Raw genomic sequence first — 20295 nt, forward strand, 5'->3', positions numbered from 1 at the left:
TTTCAGTTTGAATCATAATGCTTTTATTAAAAGATTGCATACAGTGTGTAAATAGATCACATAGTGAGTGCTTAGATAAATGTTTCAGAGTTCACCAGCTCAATAAATAAACATGGATTTTGTATGCTATTGTGATGACTGATATTTCGCAGAGAAAAAAAATGCAATGAAATTACAATCTACTTCATCTAGACGTCTTAAAAGTAAACATCCGACATTGTCATAAATGTCCCTTGTATGTAAATTAAATATATTATCATATTTGTAAAATGGCTTCAAAATAGATTTATAAAAGTATTCAAAATAACAAAAGTGTATTAAAGGAGTAGTTCACTTTAAAAAAAAAAAAAAAATTGCTGATAATTTACTCACCCCCATATCATCCAAGATATCCATGTCTTTCTTTCTTCAGCTGAAAAGAAATGAAGGTTTTTGATGAAAACATTCCAGGACTTTCTCCATATAAAGGACTTCATTGGGAACCAAACGGTTCAAGGTCCAAATGAGAGTTTCAGTGCAGCTTCAAATGGCTTTAAACGACACCAGACGATGAATAAGGGTCTCATCTAGCGAAACGATCTGTCATTTAAAATATAAATAAAAAAAGTTTAAGTTTTATAAGCACAAATGTCCCTTGCTCTCTGTGATGAGCATTCGTGACTGTCCTGTTCAAACTCGTTCATCAAAATGAACAAATCTTTTTTCGGGTCATGACTCAAAGGGTCATAGATAAGACCCTTATTCATCGTCTTGTGTCGTTTAAAGCTGCACTGAAACTCTCATTTGGACCTTGAACCGTTTGGTTCCCAATAAAGTCCATTGAAGTCCAAAAACCTTAATTTCTTTTCGACTGAAGAAAGAAAGACGTGGACATCTTGGATGACATGGGGGTGAGTAAATGATCAGCAAAAGTTTTTTTTAAAAAGTGAACTACTCCTTTAAATGTTCCGTATCTACATGTTATCCCCCTGGACTCAAATGTCCAGTTTTTGCATGGTCAGGTGTGGCTGTTGTACAGGTATGTGCTGTTCAGGCTCCAGTCTGGAGGGAAGTCCTGCGCGGGGTGGTTCTTCAGGTGTTTCTGCATGGCTGCCAGACTGCTACAAAACTCCAGGCACAGGGTGCACTGGTACGGTGTGGCGCCGCCGTGAGTGCGCAGGTGCTTAATCATAGCCGAATAGTCACGGGAACGTTGGCCGCACAGCCGACACTCAAATGGTTTTTCACCTGGAAAGAAGAGATATTAAAAATTCAAAAGGCCAAATAGTATCTCAATGCCATACTAAAACAACACTGATTCATATTATAGATCTAATCTTGATGCAGTGAAACATGGTGTTTGATTTAATTTTTCTTAGAAAGGGAAGATGCTCAGGATCAATGGGAAACTCCAGGTTGGAGCTGAAGCTTTGCAGGAAGGCTCTGCTGTCAGTTGTACCTGTGTGGACCCGGTAATGAGTGTCCAGCTGGTGTTTAAGGCTGAACCTCTTGCTACACTGTTTGCACTGGTAAGGCTTCTCTCCCCCGACACCCCTCCTGAGCGAGCGCAGAGATCGCCTGTCCCGTCCACCTCGGCCACAGAACTTACACCTGAACGTCATCTCCACCGAACCTGCCAACGAGACGATGACAGAACAACAGAGTGAGTAACTGAACAAGAGAGCTAGAAATAGAACACTTCTCTGTTATCAGTGGACAATCTTTTTAATGCAGTTTCATTTCAGAAGAAAACCACAAACTAAGAGATTTGAACAGTCATATGTGGCACAGTTTACATATAATCTTCAAAATCTATTTACCCGTTTTTTTATGCATTAAAAGGAGTAGTTCACTTTTTTGCTGATAATTTACTCACTTACTCACCCCCATGTCACCTAAGATGTCCACGTCTTTCTTTCTTCAGTCGAAAAGAAATTAAGGTTTTTGATGAAAACATTCCAGGATTTTCTCCATATAATGGACTTCAATGGGAACCAAACGGTTCAAGGTCTAAATGAGAGTTTCAGTGCAGCTTCAAAGGGCTTTAAACGACACCAGGCGATGAATAAGAGTCTTATCTAGCAAAACGATAGCTCATTTATAAAATAAATAAAAAATGTTAAGTTTTATAAGCACAATGCTCGCCTTGTTCTCATCTGTGATGAGCGTTCGTGACTCTCCTGTTCGAACTCGTTCATCAAAATTAACGTATCTTTTTTTGAGTCATGACTCAAAGAGTTCTAGATAAGACTCTTATTCATCGTCTGGTGTCATTTAAAGCCATTTGAAGCTGCACTGAACCTCTCATTTGGACCTTGAACCGTTTGGTTCCCATTGGAGTCCATTATATGGATAAAATCCTGGAATGATTTCATCAAAAACCTTAATATCTTTTCGACTGAAAAAAGAAAGACGTGGACATCTCGGATGACATGCGGGTGAGTAAATTATTAGCAAAAGTTTTTTTGTTTTTGTTTTTTGTTAAAGTGAACTACCCTTTTAAATCAGTTTTTTTTTAATTTTGCATGAATGCAGATTCATGTTATTAAATTCATTTTAGCACTTAATCAAAGGTTTGTGGTCATTTTGCAGTCACAAGGGCTGCACTTATTTTTATTTTATATTTATTTGATCAAACACAGATAAAACAGTAATATTGTAAAATATTATTACAATTTATTCCAGTGGTGTTTAAAGCTGATTTTATGATCACATGATCCTTCAGAAATCATTCTAATATTCTTATTCGATGCTAAAGAAACATGTCTTCCTATTATTATCATCAATGTTAAAAACCTTTTTTTTAAACTTTTTTTCCCCCTGGATTGTTTTATCTAATAAAAGAACAAAATTTATTTGAAACGGAAGTCTTTTGTAACATTATAAATGCCTTTACTATCACTTCTAATCAACTTAAGGCATCCTTGCTGAATAAAAGTATTATTTCTTTCAAAACAAACTAGCAAAAATCGGACTGACCCCAAACTTTTGAGTTCAAATACATGCCTGTTGTCTATGCATGTTCTTTTAAGACAGAAAGAGTAACCATTCGACTAAAACTCTCAACACATCATCATGGTCTCTGAGGCAAAAAACAGTTTCAGTGCTTGACGAGAAAGCAGGTGTATTTTTGGTCTGACGCTGGTCAGCTCTTTGGCCCCTCATATCAGCTCAAATATGTTTAAATTTGATGTGATGATTGTTCCATCCTGTTTAAACACCAGTTAACCACGCATGAAAGTGAATAGAGACTAAATATAAAAGTAATGGTAACACGTTAAAATAAGGTTCCATTTGTTGTAATTACACTACATTAGTTAAAACGATCAAACAATGAAAAATACTTAGAAAGCATTTGATAATCTTAATGTTAATTTCAACATTTACTAATACCTTATTAAAATCAAAAGTTGTATCTTTTAATATTATTTAATGGGCTTAACATGAACTATTTTTTTATTAACTAACATTAACAAAGATTAAAAAATGGTTGATGTAAATTAAAACAAAAAAAAATCACCTAAAACATTTATAACACTATAAAAAAACAAAACAATGTATATCGCATTTTCTAATTTAATACAAACATTCCCATTTTAAATGATATTATCACAGCAATTTGAGTGAACTGAATTTCACACTTTTCGGCATTTATCAATAAAACATTATTTTGTTTTTATCATAAATGTTTTAGGTGCATTTTTGTTGTTTTCTGTAATCATAAAACTTTCTCTTAATTTCCATGTTTAAATGAACCTATGAGGACCTTACTACAGTATATATATAATATAGCTGAAATAAAAAATAAGAAAATAAAAAAATCTAAATATTATTTTGTGTTTTAAATTAGTTTCCTCAAGTCAGACACAAAAAAAAAAAAAACATGACACTGCTTATTAAGGAATCGGAAAGAAATTACAATATGAATTTAAATTCTAGATGTTAATTATCCAGTTCTGTTCAAATAATAAACCAATTGTATGTTTATTTTATATAAAATGTAAAAACATCAAGATTAAAAGTGATTTATGGTCAAAAATAAAGTGACAAATAAAGCTCTGGTAGTGCGCAGTCGAGGGGCCCAATTTTAGATAAACACATCCTGTGGCAACTTGGTGTGCGGCCTAGTTTGTAGCTCTCCCTGTCCACACACACACACACATATACATTCACACACCACATCCTCCCCTGTACAGCTCAAAGTGTGAAAAAAACCATGGTTAACACTTTCTGTCTTTATATTCGCTAAGAGCGTTTATGACAATCATATGGACACTTGCAAGGTTGTGTAAGCTTACACTTCAGAGCATGCTAAAAAAAAAAAAAGCTGTGGCAAGCAGGACGGGGTCGAGGGACGTGAGAGATACGAGACCGTTGCGTCTTCATCATTAATCATGCCACCGGCCTCGCGCCGTTCTCTCAGGTCCCTCGTCCTGCTCGCCACACAAGCGAACACAGAAGTCATGTGAAACTCAAGCAAACATATGTGCACTTGACATGCATTGTATTCACACATATATAAACACCCACACATTCCCACATACCTCACACAACACTAAACCAGGATGCAGCAGAGTCACATAAACATGCTGCAGAAACATGCGCCATTACAGCACAAGTTTGCTGTTTGAATAGGTGACATCGTACAATGTGCCCAAAACTTCTTAAAACCGACGGCTAAAATGATCCAATGCGTTTTAATTAAACCAAAACCTGTCAGAACACTTTTAAAACTGTGCAGCTGGTACCATAAAATGACTTAGGTTGGCGTAACCAAATGTTGCCAGGTTGAAAGAGTCGTATATAGTGAGAAATATTTTCATGGAAGAAAAACTTCAGAACTTAATGCATAGGTTGTTGACATGCTTTTCTTCTAAAATCACTTTATTAAATATTAGCAATTCTGAGTAAATAAGAGACTACATTAGAATATGATGTATTTATTTTAAATCTAAAACTACCCACATCTGTGATAAACTAAATACAGAATAGATTATATAAAGATAGCATCTCATAAAAATGTGTTACTATCATTCTCACCCCAAAATGATCCGACGTGAACACAAGCTCGACACATAAAAAGCGCTCTAACCCCAAATTGGATGAAAAAAGAACAAGTCGACACTTCACTTTTGGTACTGTATTCAAACCACCATGGAGCACAGAGCCAATCAACCGCAGGACTGTGCTGATGCACCACGAGAAGCCACAGTTGTCTCTCGCACACATGTTTACACCCCGGTTTAGAAGGTAAGGGGTCGTTTGGTTCTGTACACTGAGAGAACCCTATGTGACCTTGGACAAAGCACAACCAATATTGTGACTACACAACGACGCCTAAAAATGTGTTTGGACACTAATGCATGAATGTCATTGCATTAGATGCCAAGCTGCATCTGAAAACATGAACATTTAACCAACAGATTTCAATGTGATTTTTATCTGATGCTTGAAGTATTTCCCTTCACACATTTGTCCTAGCAGATTAACCACAAGTTTGCACAGCTGTATTGCATTAATGTCTGATAACCCCCCAAAAAATTGACTCTCTAAATACTGTATGAATTTGATTTTTTTTTTTATAAATGAATGCATTATAATAAAAAATTATAAAAGCAAGTTTATTTATTGCATTGTTGGGGAAAGTTACTTTTAAAAGTAATGTGTTCCAATATTACTCTCTAAAAAAGAAAAACAAAAACAAATGTGACTGTGGCGAGGGGGGTGTAGTAAAGCAGAGTCCTAAAAAGAGGTCCTAGAAGTGCATGATGATTAACACCTGTCTCTAATTCTAGTAGGTCTAGTAGGTCAGCAGCCATATCACCCTGTAGCCCAAGACTGGTTGCCCACTGAAGCTAAGCAGGGCTGAGCCTGGTTAGTACCTGGGTGAAGACCTTCTGAGAAAACCAGGTTGCTGCTGGAAGAGGTGTTAGTGAGGCCAGCAGGGGGCGCTCACCCTGTGGTCTGTGTGGGTCCTAACACCCCAGTATAGTAATGGGGACGCTATACCGTCAAAGAGCACCGTCCTTCGGATGAGACGTTAAACTGAGGTCCTGACTATCTGTGGTCACAAAAAATCCCAGGATGTCTTTCGAAAGAGTAGGGGTGTAACCCCGGCATGAGGACATGTTCTATCTATGTGTTGGAAATCTTTGTTACTGTATATTGAATGTGCAAGAGCGCTTTTATTTATGAATATTGTCACAGTGATGCCGAAGCCCAGGGCGAAGAAGTCTGCACGCCAAATTCCACTTGCGGAGCAGGTCAAATCGCTCGCCAGTCTCCACCAGGCCCTAATGGACCTAGAAGTGCATGATGATTAACACCTGTCTCTAATTCTAGTAGGTCTAGTAGGTCAGCAGCCATATCACCCTGTAGCCCAAGACTGGTTGCCCACTGAAGCTAAGCAGGGCTGAGCCTGGTTAGTACCTGGGTGGGAGACCTTCTGAGAAAACCAGGTTGCTGCTGGAAGAGGTGTTAGTGAGGCCAGCAGGGGGCGCTCACCCTGTGGTCTGTGTGGGTCCTAACCCCCCAGTATAGTAATGGGGACACTATACCGTCAAAGAGCACCGTCCTTCGGATGAGACGTTAAACTGAGGTCCTGACTATCTGTGGTCACAAAAAATCCCAGGATGTCTTTCGAAAGAGTAGGGGTGTAACCCCGGCATGAGGACATGTTGTGTTGGAAATCTTTGTTACTGTATATTGAATGTGCAAGAGCGCTTTTATTTATGAACATTGTCACAGTGATGCCGAAGCCCAGGGCGAAGAAGTCTGCACGCCAAATTCCACTTGCGGAGCAGGTCAAATCGCTCGCCAGTCTCCACCAGGCCCTAATGGACCTCAGACTGGAGCCGGAGGATCGTTTCCGTCTGCTGTACCAGGGGCAGGAGGAGGACCGGCAGGAGGCATTTGTGGACCAGTTTGAGAAGAAATCGGAGGAGGCAGGTGCGCCTGGGTGGTGATGGCGCAGTGGATAAGACACATGCCTTTGGTGTGGGAAACCCCGGTTGTGGGTTTCAATGTGTCCCTGAGCAAGACACCTAACCCCTAGTTGCTCCAGAGGCGTGCGACCTCTGACATATATAGCAATTGTAAGTCGGTTTTGAAAGTGTCAGCTAAATGAATAAATATAAATGTAAATGTATGATTCAGCTGCTGTCTGGGTAAGCACAGGTAGCAGCGCAACAGCTGCTTGTGGCGAACCTCCTGCCATATGGTGGCCTCAAGAGATGTGAGAAAAAAGTTCTTGAGGAATCCATTGTTTCATCACTATGTTAATTTTATGAATGATGTAATCACCAAGGGCTATGCCCCGCGATGTCAAGCAAGTAATCAACTTAGAGGTGCTGGAGCAGTTCATCGCTCGCAGGACTGCCGAGTGGGTCCAGTGCCACCACCCGACGTCACTGAACGTGGCCATCCAGCTGGCCAAGGATCATATGGCGGCATGAACAGGGGGATGCGAGCCCTTCCCTAATGTTTCTCTCTCTTTTTCTTCTCTCTCTAGTCCCGTCCTGTCCCTATTCCCAGGTCGTGGAGCAATGCATGCCCTCGACAGCCACAGCAGGGAAGAGGCAGTCTGGCCTCTGAAGTTTCCCAGGGTTACGGACCTTGGACACAAGGGAACATGTCCGGACCCTCTGCGTCTTTTTCGCCTCTCCCCTTTTTCTGTCAGTCTCTTTGACAACTTTCTGGCGGTGGGGCGGCCTGGGCTTGTCTGCTGGAGATGCAGGGACCTGGGTCATTTCCAGGATAGGTGTCCAGTCGTGGAACTGTGGGGACTTGGATCCGGGTTCCCGACTCCCCACAGGGAGGTCCTCTGTCCTGAGATCGTTGAGGGTGGCGGGACTCACAGCAAACCCAAAGAAGTGTGTCTGGGCTTCCACTTGGGACATGGGCAGGTGCGTCACCAAATTGATAAGACTGACGCAATTGCAGCCTGCCCAGATCCAAAAAGATCAAAAAGGAGGTGAGACAGTTCCTGGGGCTGGTGGGATATTAAGTTTTTGCCTAATTATTTGGAGCTCACCAGGTTGCTCACCCATCTTACTAAAAAGAAAGGTCCAAATCCGATCCAGTGGATGGAGCTGTGCCAATAGGTTGTAACCAAAGTGACAGTTGCTCTGTGTGACGGGCTGCTCTAACAGTCTCCTAACTTTGTTCTCCCCTTTTTATTGCAGACAGATGCTTCGAACAGGAGGCTAGGAATCGTCTTGTCCCAGATGGTCGGAGAAGAGGAACGGCCGGTGCTGAAATGACTGAAATAACTACCAGTAAGTTAAAATCCTGCATAGTGCACCTTTAATCTCTTCGCTTTTCTGATGACATGTATACCGGAGCATGGGTGGGACAACCCGTCACTGATTGGCCAATAGCAAACCACAAACATATAACAATTCCCCAAGGACAAAATCAAGTGTATCGCAACTTCTGCTTCAGGCCACTGTATCTGTTCTACAAAGTCATTGTAGCATTTTAACTAGTCTATAATGCTAGATGTTAGCATTCATTACATTCACAGTGACTTGCATTACATCACAATTTATCAGTCATGCATACATTTTTTTAAAAACGAGATTAAAAATAATAATAATGCTGTAAAATAAATATGAACAAATAAGCTTTCCATTGATGATTTGTTAGTATAGGACAATATTTGGGCGATATACAACTATTTGAAAGTCTGAAATCTAAGGGTGCAAAAAAAATCGAAACAATGAGAAAATCACCTTTAAAGTTGTCCATTTAAGTTTGTGATTGTGCTGCTTTCACTCACAAAAATAAGTGTTTTATATATTTATGGTAGCAAATGTATAAAATACCTTCATGGAACACGATCTTTACTTAATATCCTAATCATTTTGACTTATTCAATGTATTGTTGGCTATTGCCACAAATCTACCCGTGCGACTGGTTTTGTGATTCAGGATCAAATAGATAAATAAAGATAAAAAAATGATTAAAAAACTTAGCAAGTCAACTATGCTCTACCTATACTTTCATGTTTTAAAGGTTATTTAATTTTTTGTCTAGTGAAAAATGTGTGTTTACGATCTATTTAATTCAAGAAATTAATTAAAACAAAAATAATTCATAAAAAAATAATTCATTTAGGGACAATGTGTACTTTTTCATGCATTTTATTATTTAAAATCAATAGTTCTATTCATAAATATGTCCTCAATGGTGTACAAATGCCTCTGCCAATTATCTGACTTATCCTCGTAAATGAAGAATTTATTATCTTTATATACATGGAACGGGTAAGTCCACGGAGGCTTCCATGTAGGTCCGCCATCTTGAAAAACTACAATAGCAGAGAGGGACAAAAAGTACTAGGCCAACGTGTCTCTACATCGCATTTTTGTTCAGAGCAAGCGTGACGTGACTGAAAGCAGAGCCGTGAGAGGCGCTTGTCACTGCCTCGGCAAGTTTAAAAGGCTGCATTGCAAATCCTCGTCGCCAGAAAAGTCCAAAATAGATCGTAAAAGGAAACAGGACTGGAGATTACAAAAAACAAAAAGTTAATGTTGGGTTAGCTTTTTCCAGTAGATAGAGCTAATGCAGGAGAAAGATTTCAAAAGAGACGCTGAAGTCCTGCTTTCTTATCGACAGGTAAATCAATGTTACATTCTAAATTACAAGCTATTTTTCATTGTTTGGTTGTGTACTTTAATTTATAGACAGATGAACATTTATAGTTAGTTGATGATGGTATCTAACAATGCACGTACTTCAGAAAATATAACGAACAAAGAAGGCATAACTACTTATTACAATAGTTCATGTTTTCCACAGTCCGTAATTCATACTGTAACATTCGTTTGTTCGTTGTGTCAAGTCGCTGTTTGTTTGAAATAACAAACCAGTTCACCCAGAAGGAACACTCGACGAAGTGCTATTAGAAGACATCCTTTCATAGCTTTTGGGTACATACGACTACCGTAGATGCGACGCGAATTTGAAAAAGCGAGGCGCTGGAGAGCACAATTTGAATGCAAAATACATTTTCACCACTAGATGGGAGAAATTCCTACACATTGTCCCTTTAAAACTAATTCCATTAAAGGATCCTATGATGGGACCCTCTAAAAGGTTCTATATACATTTACATACAAAAGGTTCTATATTCTATATAAAAGGTATGAAGTGCCTGATAGAACACTTTAAGGTTCTATATTGAACATTTTCTTCTATAAACCTGGCATTGACTATAAACATTGTTAGCCTTTTGACAAATAGCTTTGTAAGACGCTTTATATAAAAGCATGCGCTAAATTCATTATTGTACATGTAGATGTAAAATAAGAAAAAAATGGCTGAAGGATTTCACAGGTATAATAGATGCATGAATTTTACACTTCAAAAAACGTCATTTTTTCCACTGTCTTCTATCCTTTCTTTTACTGCTGTCAGAGGAAGGAAGGCAACGGCCACCATCTCAACTCTAAATTGCTTTCAACTATTTGAGAGATACACAACATTTACATCCTGTTGTGGGCATCCATTCCTCTGAACTATGCATCCAAGGCAAAATCAAAATCAGTTTGTGTTTCTGCAAGCTTCTGCATGAGTATCTATATGCCTTCTTTATACTGTGCATGCATATACGACTGTATACAATTCTTCCAGGTTCATTTGTGTGCATTTACATGACATATTACCTGAGGTTGATGACCCAGTGGTTGACCTCCAGGGGTTTTCCAGGGCTGGCTTACCGCAGTGTCTGCAGCATATCTCCCTCTCCTCTTGAACCTTTGGCTTCCTGTGGAAAATGTTGTCATTTTAACGCTTATTCAAAGATGTCCATATTTTCCATGCATAACTGGTGACATTAGCTTTTACAACTTTATTCATCATCAACGTATAACTTCAAAAACCGAGTCACTTCATTTTCCTCTGGTGTTTTTTTTTTTTTTTAACACTTGTTGATCTGGGCAGCTAACACCTGCGGATTCAGTAACACTTCTAGAGGTGCATTTCAACACATTCAAGTGCTTTAGCTAGACCACAGCTAATTATGACCAGCAGGTAGGGTCAGTGACAAACCCACAAGCTTTCAGGTGTTACTGATGATGCTCTCTGTTAGGTTTAGTGTGTTATCACATTTGTGCTATCATTTAGGAGAAACTGCACAACCAGTTTAACGGTTTTAAAAGACACTAGCCTGAATTTGTTTCACATGCTCTTAAAAAACTTTTGATCTAAACGCTGTCAGCAGTTCCTTAGACAAATATAAATATACACAGGCATGACTTTGTTTACTACTTTATTTGACCTTTTTAATCCAGTAAATTGTTAGCTTAAGCCTAGTTCACACTACGTGATTTTAAGCCCGATTTAAGTCGATTTGCAAATCGCTGAGTCGCCGACAAGTCAGGGTGTTATCGCAACAACGCATCAAAGACAGCTCGCAGACACCTCGCAGACAGGTCACCGAGCTCAGAAAAATATCTAGCATGCTAGATATCTCGAGCAGTCGCGCGACTCAATCTCAGTGATGTCATGAGTACAGCCAATCATAGCAACGCATGGGTTGAGGACACCAGGTAAATCTTACTTTTTCTTTTTTGCATTTTTTTTTCTCAGAGCAGATCGTCGAGCAAACAGTGTGCAGCACTAGTTTCTGTCTGACGTCCATATTCGCGTGTTGTGTTCTTCTCTGCAGTTTCGCGTCATTTCTGGTTCGTTTTATTGCGTGGTTTTTCGTTACAAAACATGGTTTCTAGACCAGATAGAATCGTGTTGTTGTCAACTCGTTATTTGTTTGATTATTTTCAGGATTTAGACCGTACTATAGTACTGAAACAGCTCTCATTGAGTCACAAATGATATGCTCTTATCATCCGATCGTGGTTGTATCTCTATGTAGTGCGTTGTTAACTCGTGTAGTGAGTTACCTCCTGTTGTGGATCAATCACGTTGTGTTGTGTGGTGTGAACAGCTAAACAACTTGAACACTCATGATTTCACTGAGAGCAAGTCATGTAGTGTGAACTGCACAGTTCAGCCTGACATTTTAAAATCATGTAGTGTGAACTAGGCATTACACGTGTATTCCTTCAACACTTCATCAGGATGCACCTGATGAAGTATAAAAATATTAAGAAATGAGTAGGCTTGATGACACGAAGAGGAAATTTATGAACAAAACTCGATATACATGCAGCGCTCTTTAGCCTCACACATGTAGACACACAAAGCGGCAATTTGCCAAATGCATTTCAAATCTGTTTAATCAAACGATTAAGATTACATCACCTCCTTCTGTCTAAAACAAGACTAAAAAGTGTAAGAACAAAGGTTTTGCGCTCAGGTAGCAGGAAACAAAGCAAGCCGACAATGGTTTCCTCTGCCAGAGTAAAGCAACCTGCAGCACATCTACAGTGTGAAGGAAAGATCATCCGATTTTATATCCGATTCAAATATTTCGAGCCAAAATAATAATAATAATAATAATATGCTCTTCAAAATCTAAGAAGTGACCCTATTACCTTACGTTTGAAAGGCCTTCGGATATTTACATTATTTGGGATGTTTAATCATGAAACCTAGTGAACTGGTGAGTGGGTGGTTTGTACTGTTTCTATGTATGTGCATGCGCAAAAAAAAAAAAAGTTTCAATCTTACACTCACATTGGGCAAAACAAGCATAATGATCTCTGTCTGAATGGGGCACCTGTTTTTGTGTGTGGAGTGGAACAGTCTTTGGCTAAAATGAGCCTGAAATAGAGCATCGTGCTCTGAGGGTGGCGATGGCTGACTTTCACATTTTCTGTTTGTAATTTGGGGATAATTGGGGGGCTCCCCTCAGTTTCAGCCTTGATAGTAAGTGTTGTTTTCCAAAACACGCCCCCGACATATCCAGTATTTGGTGCGCGTGATGCGTCCGTGCTTTTATCCTGGCTCAAACACTTAAAATATCGACGGACAGATCTTTATGACCACAAGCACATCTATATACATCACACATGTCTAATTGCAAATAAAAGTAATCATAACAATAACAATATTTATTATTCATACTCCAAAGTGTTTCATTACAATAATGTATCACAACACTATCCATAATTGTCTTTATTGAACTATTATTCCAGTGCTACTGAACCAGAGGCCGTTATTAGTTTCATTTGGAGCCTGTTGAAAGACATGTAGGTGGAACAGGGGGCTGGGTTGGGGAAAAAGTGTCTGTTGGAAAGAGAGCATACACTGCCCTTAAAACGTTTGACATGCTTGATTGAGTTTGTTTCTCAGCTTAAGACATAGAATAATACTTTTGTTATACAATACAAATAAATACATTTTTGATCATTATTTGATCTTAAAAGGTGGTTGGAGTGGACTGTGGTGAAGAAGCGTGCATGTGAACTTCAATATGGTTTTAAAAAAGTCAAAAACACTGTAAAACATAATTGTGATTTTAACGGTAAAAGACTAACTAACTAATTGGTTAACAGAAAGTTTCCGTACTACATACGGTAAATAACTGTGATATAATTTTACTGTAAAATACAGTTAAATTTACAGTTTTTGAAAGTGGAAAAAGAACAACTCATTGTTTAATTTACAGTGAAAACCCGTAAATTGACATTCCGACAATTCCCTGTGACACTTCACAGTTTATGTATTTTTGATGAAATAACTACTGTTCCTCATAGTTTTCTTGTTTTTTTTTTTCTAATCAGTTATGTACATTAGGGTTTTATGTTACATTTAATGTTGTTAAATTAATGATAAATGCATTTATTTTTAAAATTTCATTTGTGTTACCATGATGAATGAGACTGCAGCTTCTTTATTTAAGTATTAACCTTCTAATGGAAGACTTTTTAAGAACTTTGATTGATCATGTAACTCTCATCACTGCTGTGATGATTGTTGGTTGTCAGTGTAATACAATGTTATAAAACAGATATACATTTTTCAAAAGTTAAATCAACATTTTATCAGAAAATGAAATACAGTTTATTACTTTAAGTTTTAAGCTAAGTCTGTAAAACCATTAATGTTCCTACCGTATTTTTAAAGGTAAAGTTCTGGCAACCACAGCTGCCATTTTTCTACCGTAAAAATTACGATTTTATAAGAGTTTTATACATTTTTTATAACCATAATTTAGAATTTTATATCTAAGAATCAGGATAAAAGTCGATTTCAAGCAATCATGGTCTTCTTCAGTAGTATTGCATAGTAGAAAACCAATCCTTTTTTTAAAAGTAATACAACGTTGGATTTTGTGGTATTTGCTTTGGTTTTGACTGTAAATGTGTTGTTGCATTAAAAACGTGTTTACCAGGCTTATGGTGTTCCGCTGAAATTAACTGACTATAATGTGGCTTCCTGCTGAAAATATCGTTATGAAAAGAGATTTTTTCACCATGCTGACAATACCCAGATGTCTCATAACCCTGGACTTATTCCTGAAAAAAAGACTACTGGACTGCTAAAGGTCAAAGTTTGATAAATACATATAGTTTCTTAATGTTAAAATGTTATTGAATTTTTAATGCTCAGATATACAGACAGCCCAAAAGTATTTGAACACTTAAAAGAGGGCACTTTCTTCTATGAAATATATTAGGAAGTATGTTGGTCTCCAAACAGTTTCCATTGTATGGACAAAAATATTATCAAAAAATAATATGTATGATGTTCCACAGAAAAAAAAAGAAATAAAGAAAAGAAAGTCATACTGGTGTAGAATTACATGAGGGTGAATAAATGATGACAGAATTGGGTAAACTTTCCCTTTGAGCTACCCGTTAAACATGCATCATTGCATTAGATAGAAAGCATCTTAATGTGATCAATATCTATTGTTTACCATTTAAAACAAAATGTTTTACTTGAAAAATGTGTACATTGATATTTATTGATAATTAAGCACGAGTGATAAGTTCAAATGGTAAGATTGCGTTTGTTTAAAGCATTTCTCTCTAATATTAATGTCAAAATCATTCATCAATTTATGTATCTGGCTTTATGTAAATAGATAATTAATAGTCCAAATCAAGCAAAAAAAAATCACAATCAATATGACAATAAAAAAAAAAATCTAGTTTACCTCAAATGAACCATAGCTATTCTTGTTCACTTCTCTTTCATTAAAATCAGTTTCACATGGTTGGATATTTGATCAACTCAATAACGTTTGTAAGTATCGTTTCATTAAGTCGTTTCTTACCTCTCTTGACTTTCTGACACGGACTCTGTTAAAGCTGCACTGATAGAGGTGTTCTTTCCTTTTAGACCCGAAACGAAGGGACTGTCTTGAGTCATCTGAGAAGAGTGTATGAGAGGGTGATAGGGGTGAAGCAGCCCGGGATAACCCATAAGTGAGGAAGAGACATGTGGTTGGAGCGAGCGGTGCAGGAGGGGGTACATGGGTGTGGGGTACGGGTACGCTCGGAGCGAGTGGAAGGTCATAATTTCTCTACAGTTTAACACCATGCCACGAGACGGGCTGACTGGAGGCCAACACAAGCGAGGGGTCAAAGATGGGGTGCTGGAAGAGATGATGGGTTCTCTGGAGAACATTGGAGGCTGAGGAGACGCAGGAGAACAGCTTTTGTTGTATGGATCATCGACCGAAATCTTGTGATCTTTATTGGTGGAAGATCGCTCTTCTTTTAAAGAACAGTCGAGGTTGTCTTTATCCTTAGAGCGGCTTTTTTTGGACAACTCGTTGTGCTTGAATGTTTTGTCTTCTTGGAGCGACTTTACCACTTTTGTGTCTGTCTTAGTAGGGGAATTTGCACTACCGAGTAGTGCTTGACACTGTTCTACCAAAGACTCCACTTCCAGGTACTCTGCACCCCTCAGAAGCTCATCTAGGTCATCTTTGGGCACCTGCACCGATTCGCTGTACACATAGTCCAAGATTTGCTTGAATGTGTGGGGAGAGACGCTTTCTATTGCGCAGCTGTACCCCCGACCTGGACCGTGCTGGTTTGTTAACTGACGCTTGAGCCGCTTGCTCGCCAGCGCTAGGATCAGGGCATGGGCTTTAAATGAAAGGCCTTCCACGGTGAGAAGCGTGTCACAAAGGGTCCCTGCCTGACGGAGCTGCTCCGTCTGATGCAGAAAAGGCACGTGGTGAGGGTTATGAATGCGGATCATCTTCAAAGAGCGAAAGGGGCAGCTGAAGTGAGATGATCGGGTTTGATGTCGAGCTGCGAAATCTCATTTCAGCCTTTGGAAGGGGGAAAAAACAGAGGTTAATTTTATCAAGGGAAACTTGCTTCAGTTTGGAACTGAAGAGAGGGAGACAAAAGGTTCTCAGATCTTAAATGAACATGATCAAAAATCGGTAATTATATAAATATACATACAACAAAATATGCTACATTATTAGAAAATAATTAAAATGCCAATGTTATAAACTGTGCGCTGCCGTCCGTCTTGCAATATCTCAATGGGATTTTCCTGGCTTAAAAAAAAAAAGAAAAAACCTGTCACACATAGTAGTAATTTAAAAATGATTTAAAAACTATTTAAAATAAAAATATTACATTTTCTATTGATAATTAAGTACATCTGATTATGATAATGAGATTTTTAAAACCCATTTTTCTCTCTGATGCAAACTCTATCAATCTCGAGACATTCAACAGTCATGTATAAGACAAGAAGACATTGCCAACCATTGCCATTTCACCCAAGGATTAATCAATGTTTCATAGTTAAGCTTTACAGACAGACACCGAAAGAAGGAGTGAAACATAGATAAGCCGAAGCATTTCACTTAATTTCAGCGATTGTGAAAGACATATTCAGAAGAATCAGTAGGGTTTTTTTTTTTTTCAGAACTCATCAGCGTCACAACACCTTCAACCTACTTTCAGACAGACGAACTAATTCACAAAATGAAACTCTAGCAATGTTTAATCATTTCTATCTCACAATACATTCAACCATGAACTGGAATTGCATTGTCTAGGTATGGCAAAGAGCGGAGGCGGGCGTGTTTGGTCACGTCAAGGTGCAAGGGCCTTTCGAATTTTGCATCACCTTTGAAATTCTGTTGTGAAGCACTGCGATGAAGCCACAGACCTCTTCAGAATGTGAAACTCTGACTAATGCCGGTACGCTGAGACTCGTAAGAGTTCAAGTTTGTTTGATCAACAACAACAGTATCAAAGCCATACAGTAGGTCGGTTTAGATATGCATCTACTGTAGTAGCAGTGTGATGTGGTGTCTGGTGGAACGTTTGATTACAGTAGGCCTACATCTCAGCTGTGTACTAATTCCTCAAAATCGCGCAGAAACTGGACACGATTTCAATACTCCATCTTGAAGTGCGGGCAACGAATGACTCTCGAATAACACAACCATTGTGGGATTTCAGAATCCAATTTCCAAAAACAAAGGCTGTTTTTAGATATTATTATTGAGATGTACAAGCTTCGCGATGCAAGTATCTCAATCGGCGATATTCCTATATGACCCATTGTCTGTTTTTGGTCATCGATCTCCCAATTGCGTACAAAAGAAAGTGAGATTACGGAATGCCTGCAAAAGCTTGCTGATACGATCACTCCCCCTCAGCGCAGACGCGGTGACGGATTGTGGAACATATTGTTCTGAGATGACGGTGCTCGATGTTCTAATTACTAGAATTGATGCTAAACTGGCTAAAAGTGACACACACACACACACACACACACACACACACATAGCATGAAAGAACAACCAAAGCAACCTGAACATTAATATTGTAAAACATTTATCGGTAACACTTTATTTTGATAGTCCACTTTAGACACTCTAAGTAACTTTGCCGCTACATGTCAACTAACTATCATTAGAGTACTAGTAGTAGACTGTCAGCTTAATATCTGCTAACACTTTATTTTGTTGGTCCCCCAACAGACATTCAACTGACTGTAAGTAACTTAGCAACTACAAGTCAGCTTATTCTCCTAACCTGAATCCTAACACCTAACCCTAACCTGACAGTCTACTACAGTCTACTAATACTCTAATGAGAGTTACTTGACATGTAGTTGAAAAGTTACTTATAGTTAGTAGAATGTCTAAAGTGACTATCGAAATAAAGTGTAACCCATTTATCAAACAGGTGTGTTTCATAACTGTCCAAATTAACTGATGGAATTTACGCACTCGATGAGGTGTTTTTGAACCAAGTTAGCCTATTTAAAACGATAGGTCACCCAAAAACTGACAATTGTCATCATTTACTTATACTTCCATGTCGCCCCAAACCTGTATGACTTGTTTTCTTTGGAAGAACAAAAAAAGAGAATTGAATTTTCAAATCACAGAGTTCGGGATGACAAACAAGTGTGAGAAAATGACTACAGATTTTTCCGGTGAACGGTATCTTTGACAGAGAATATACTCGGCTAAAAACAGAAAAGACTTCTATGGTCCCTTGCAACATTATTTGTAGCATTAGGTTGGGTGTGTACCTGTTTTTCTTTTTTAAGTATGAGTCACATTTTAAGCTACAATATTAATAGTCTAGTGTGTTGTAATATCAGTGAGTCATATTATTGTACTAAAGCTACACTATAAATGCAGCGTACAGCATGTCGTAATTTGTTTTTAAACACGCAAAAATGAATATCAAAATAGCCAAAAGTGAAAGTTTTTGCTTTTCAAAAGTTACAAAAAAAAACGTATAATCCTAGCCGATTGTGTAAAAACGATCAAGTTATGTATTGTATGTAAAGCAAATGGAATATGCTAAGCATATTCTACATTTTAAATCGAAAATAGTCAAATAAACATGAACTGTTTCATGCATTACTGCATTTACTGTATATCCTACAACTACTGTCACATGCGACTGAGAGGTAGAGAAAGTTGTGTCTATGCTTATGACCAAAGTAATGCTAAATGAAATGCAAATGGAAACACCAAGAACTTATTTTGCTTTCTTAAGATTTAGCAAAGATCAATTTGTTTTACATTTTTATGCTTAGTTAGAACACACTAAATAAAGAGTGTCACATACCTCTCCAGTTCCTACTCTTTCTCCGCGACTTCTAAAACCCTAGTGCAGTTGAATTCTCATTTGAGCGTGAGAATTAGAAGAATGAAACTGAAGAAAAGACCTAAGATCTAAAACTGCAAATTCTGCAGTAGTGCAATGAGCAATTGGCTTACCTGCCGCACAGGCCCATGAATGTCTTAATGTGACTCGCAGGTTACACTCTGTCCCATCACCAAACCAAACCCTTCCCATTGTACGAAACTACAGTACATCTGATGTCAAAACTACTGTCCAATGATAGACATTAGCCCAGGCCACAAAAAAAGTCACCTATAGATTGTACAACAGACAAATGCAGGTGATTAACTTTAGAAAACTGCAATGGTGCATCGGTCAGACCCACATACAGACACAGCGAGAGAAAGAGGCCCATGAGTAACAGGGGAAAACCTGTCTGCACAGTGACACATCCTCTCCGGGCCTGCAGTCAGAAAAGACCTCAACACACAATCAGACACTTGCACGGATGCTTTTGTAATCAAAAGATGTTTTTCCAGATATAGAAAGCACTGCACTTGGTGATGGGGGGAGGGGAGGATAGACAGCAGACAAGATGAGAAACAGCAAGATGACACCAAACGATGGAAAAGAAGAAGAGCCTGACTCACAGAAACTTTCAAAAGACGTACCTATGAGCTCAAGGTGGAGGTTGCGTCCTGCCGCGAGCAAGTCAACAGAGACGCATTACCGCGCATTGCGACCTCAACCAGAGGTGTCATCGACCAGTGGATGCCTACATGTGGGTGAGATATAGCAAGGCCACCTCTAAACTCAAGCCAGCTCCTCCCCTAAAGGCATCTGTGATTGGTCTTCTTCTCCTCTCTTTTCTTCCTTTCTTTCACTATTTTTTTCTTTCTTTCTAGAAATCAAGTGCATCTGTGCTGTTGACTTTGTTTATCCATCAAAACCTTTTATGATAACTGCAGAAATATGGATCTGGTTAAACTCAGAAAGTTGATTAATGATGATATTTCCAATTCAATACACAAAATTTATACAAGGAATGCAATAAATTAGTTGTCATCTTAGAAATAGCACATCTGCTCAAACTTCTATGTTCACTTAATAGCGATACTGTCAAAGAACCAAGCTAATGATTTCCATATTTCTAAAATGGGAGTTCAATATTGTAGCCGATAGCCTATATTAAAACATATATGATTGAGACATGAAACTACTTTAAATAAAGCCCAACTCACTGTAAAAAAAATTATAGTTGCAAATTAAAATGAATATCCCATTTTAGTCTTTCAACTTCAAAAATTCATGTTTAATTCAATGTGTTACTATTTG

At 38.3% G+C, this 20295-nt stretch overlaps 1 protein-coding gene across 3 annotated transcripts; it reads right to left on the minus strand.

Moving 5' to 3' along the window:
• On the minus strand, positions 1 to 19746 carry zbtb32 (zinc finger and BTB domain containing 32). Of its 3 annotated transcripts, XM_039671253.2 has the most exons (6): positions 19632 to 19746; positions 19116 to 19272; positions 15168 to 16175; positions 10648 to 10748; positions 1439 to 1612; positions 1 to 1227 (listed from the first exon to the last, which is right to left on the minus strand). In XM_039671253.2, exons 3-6 carry the CDS (start codon positions 16100 to 16102, stop codon positions 998 to 1000), a joined length of 1440 nt encoding a protein of 479 aa, XP_039527187.2. In that variant the 5' UTR covers positions 16103 to 16175; positions 19116 to 19272; positions 19632 to 19746; the 3' UTR covers positions 1 to 997. The 3 variants fall into 3 exon arrangements, with proteins under 3 accessions (XP_039527187.2, XP_039527186.2, XP_039527188.2); XM_039671252.2 differs by lacking the exon at positions 19116 to 19272; XM_039671254.2 differs by lacking the exons at positions 19116 to 19272; positions 19632 to 19746 and adding an exon at positions 18964 to 19022.
• Positions 19747 to 20295: the final 549 nt, after the last annotated feature.

Source organism: Pimephales promelas, chromosome 16, assembly GCF_988280905.1.
Source record: "Pimephales promelas chromosome 16, fPimPro1.hap1.1, whole genome shotgun sequence".
NCBI lineage: Eukaryota > Metazoa > Chordata > Actinopteri > Cypriniformes > Leuciscidae > Pimephales > Pimephales promelas.

Excerpts from the sequence above, each read along its gene's own strand:
- zbtb32 (XM_039671252.2), bottom strand. The coding sequence starts at position 16,102 with ATGATCCGCATTCATAACCCTCACCACGTGCCTTTTCTGCATCAGACG. Across the intron at positions 1,613-10,647 it reads CACTGGGTCATCAACCTCAG|GTTCGGTGGAGATGACGTTC; the intron begins GTAATATGTCAT and ends TCTCGTTGGCAG. Across the intron at positions 1,228-1,438 it reads TCATTACCGGGTCCACACAG|GTGAAAAACCATTTGAGTGT; the intron begins GTACAACTGACA and ends TCTTCTTTCCAG.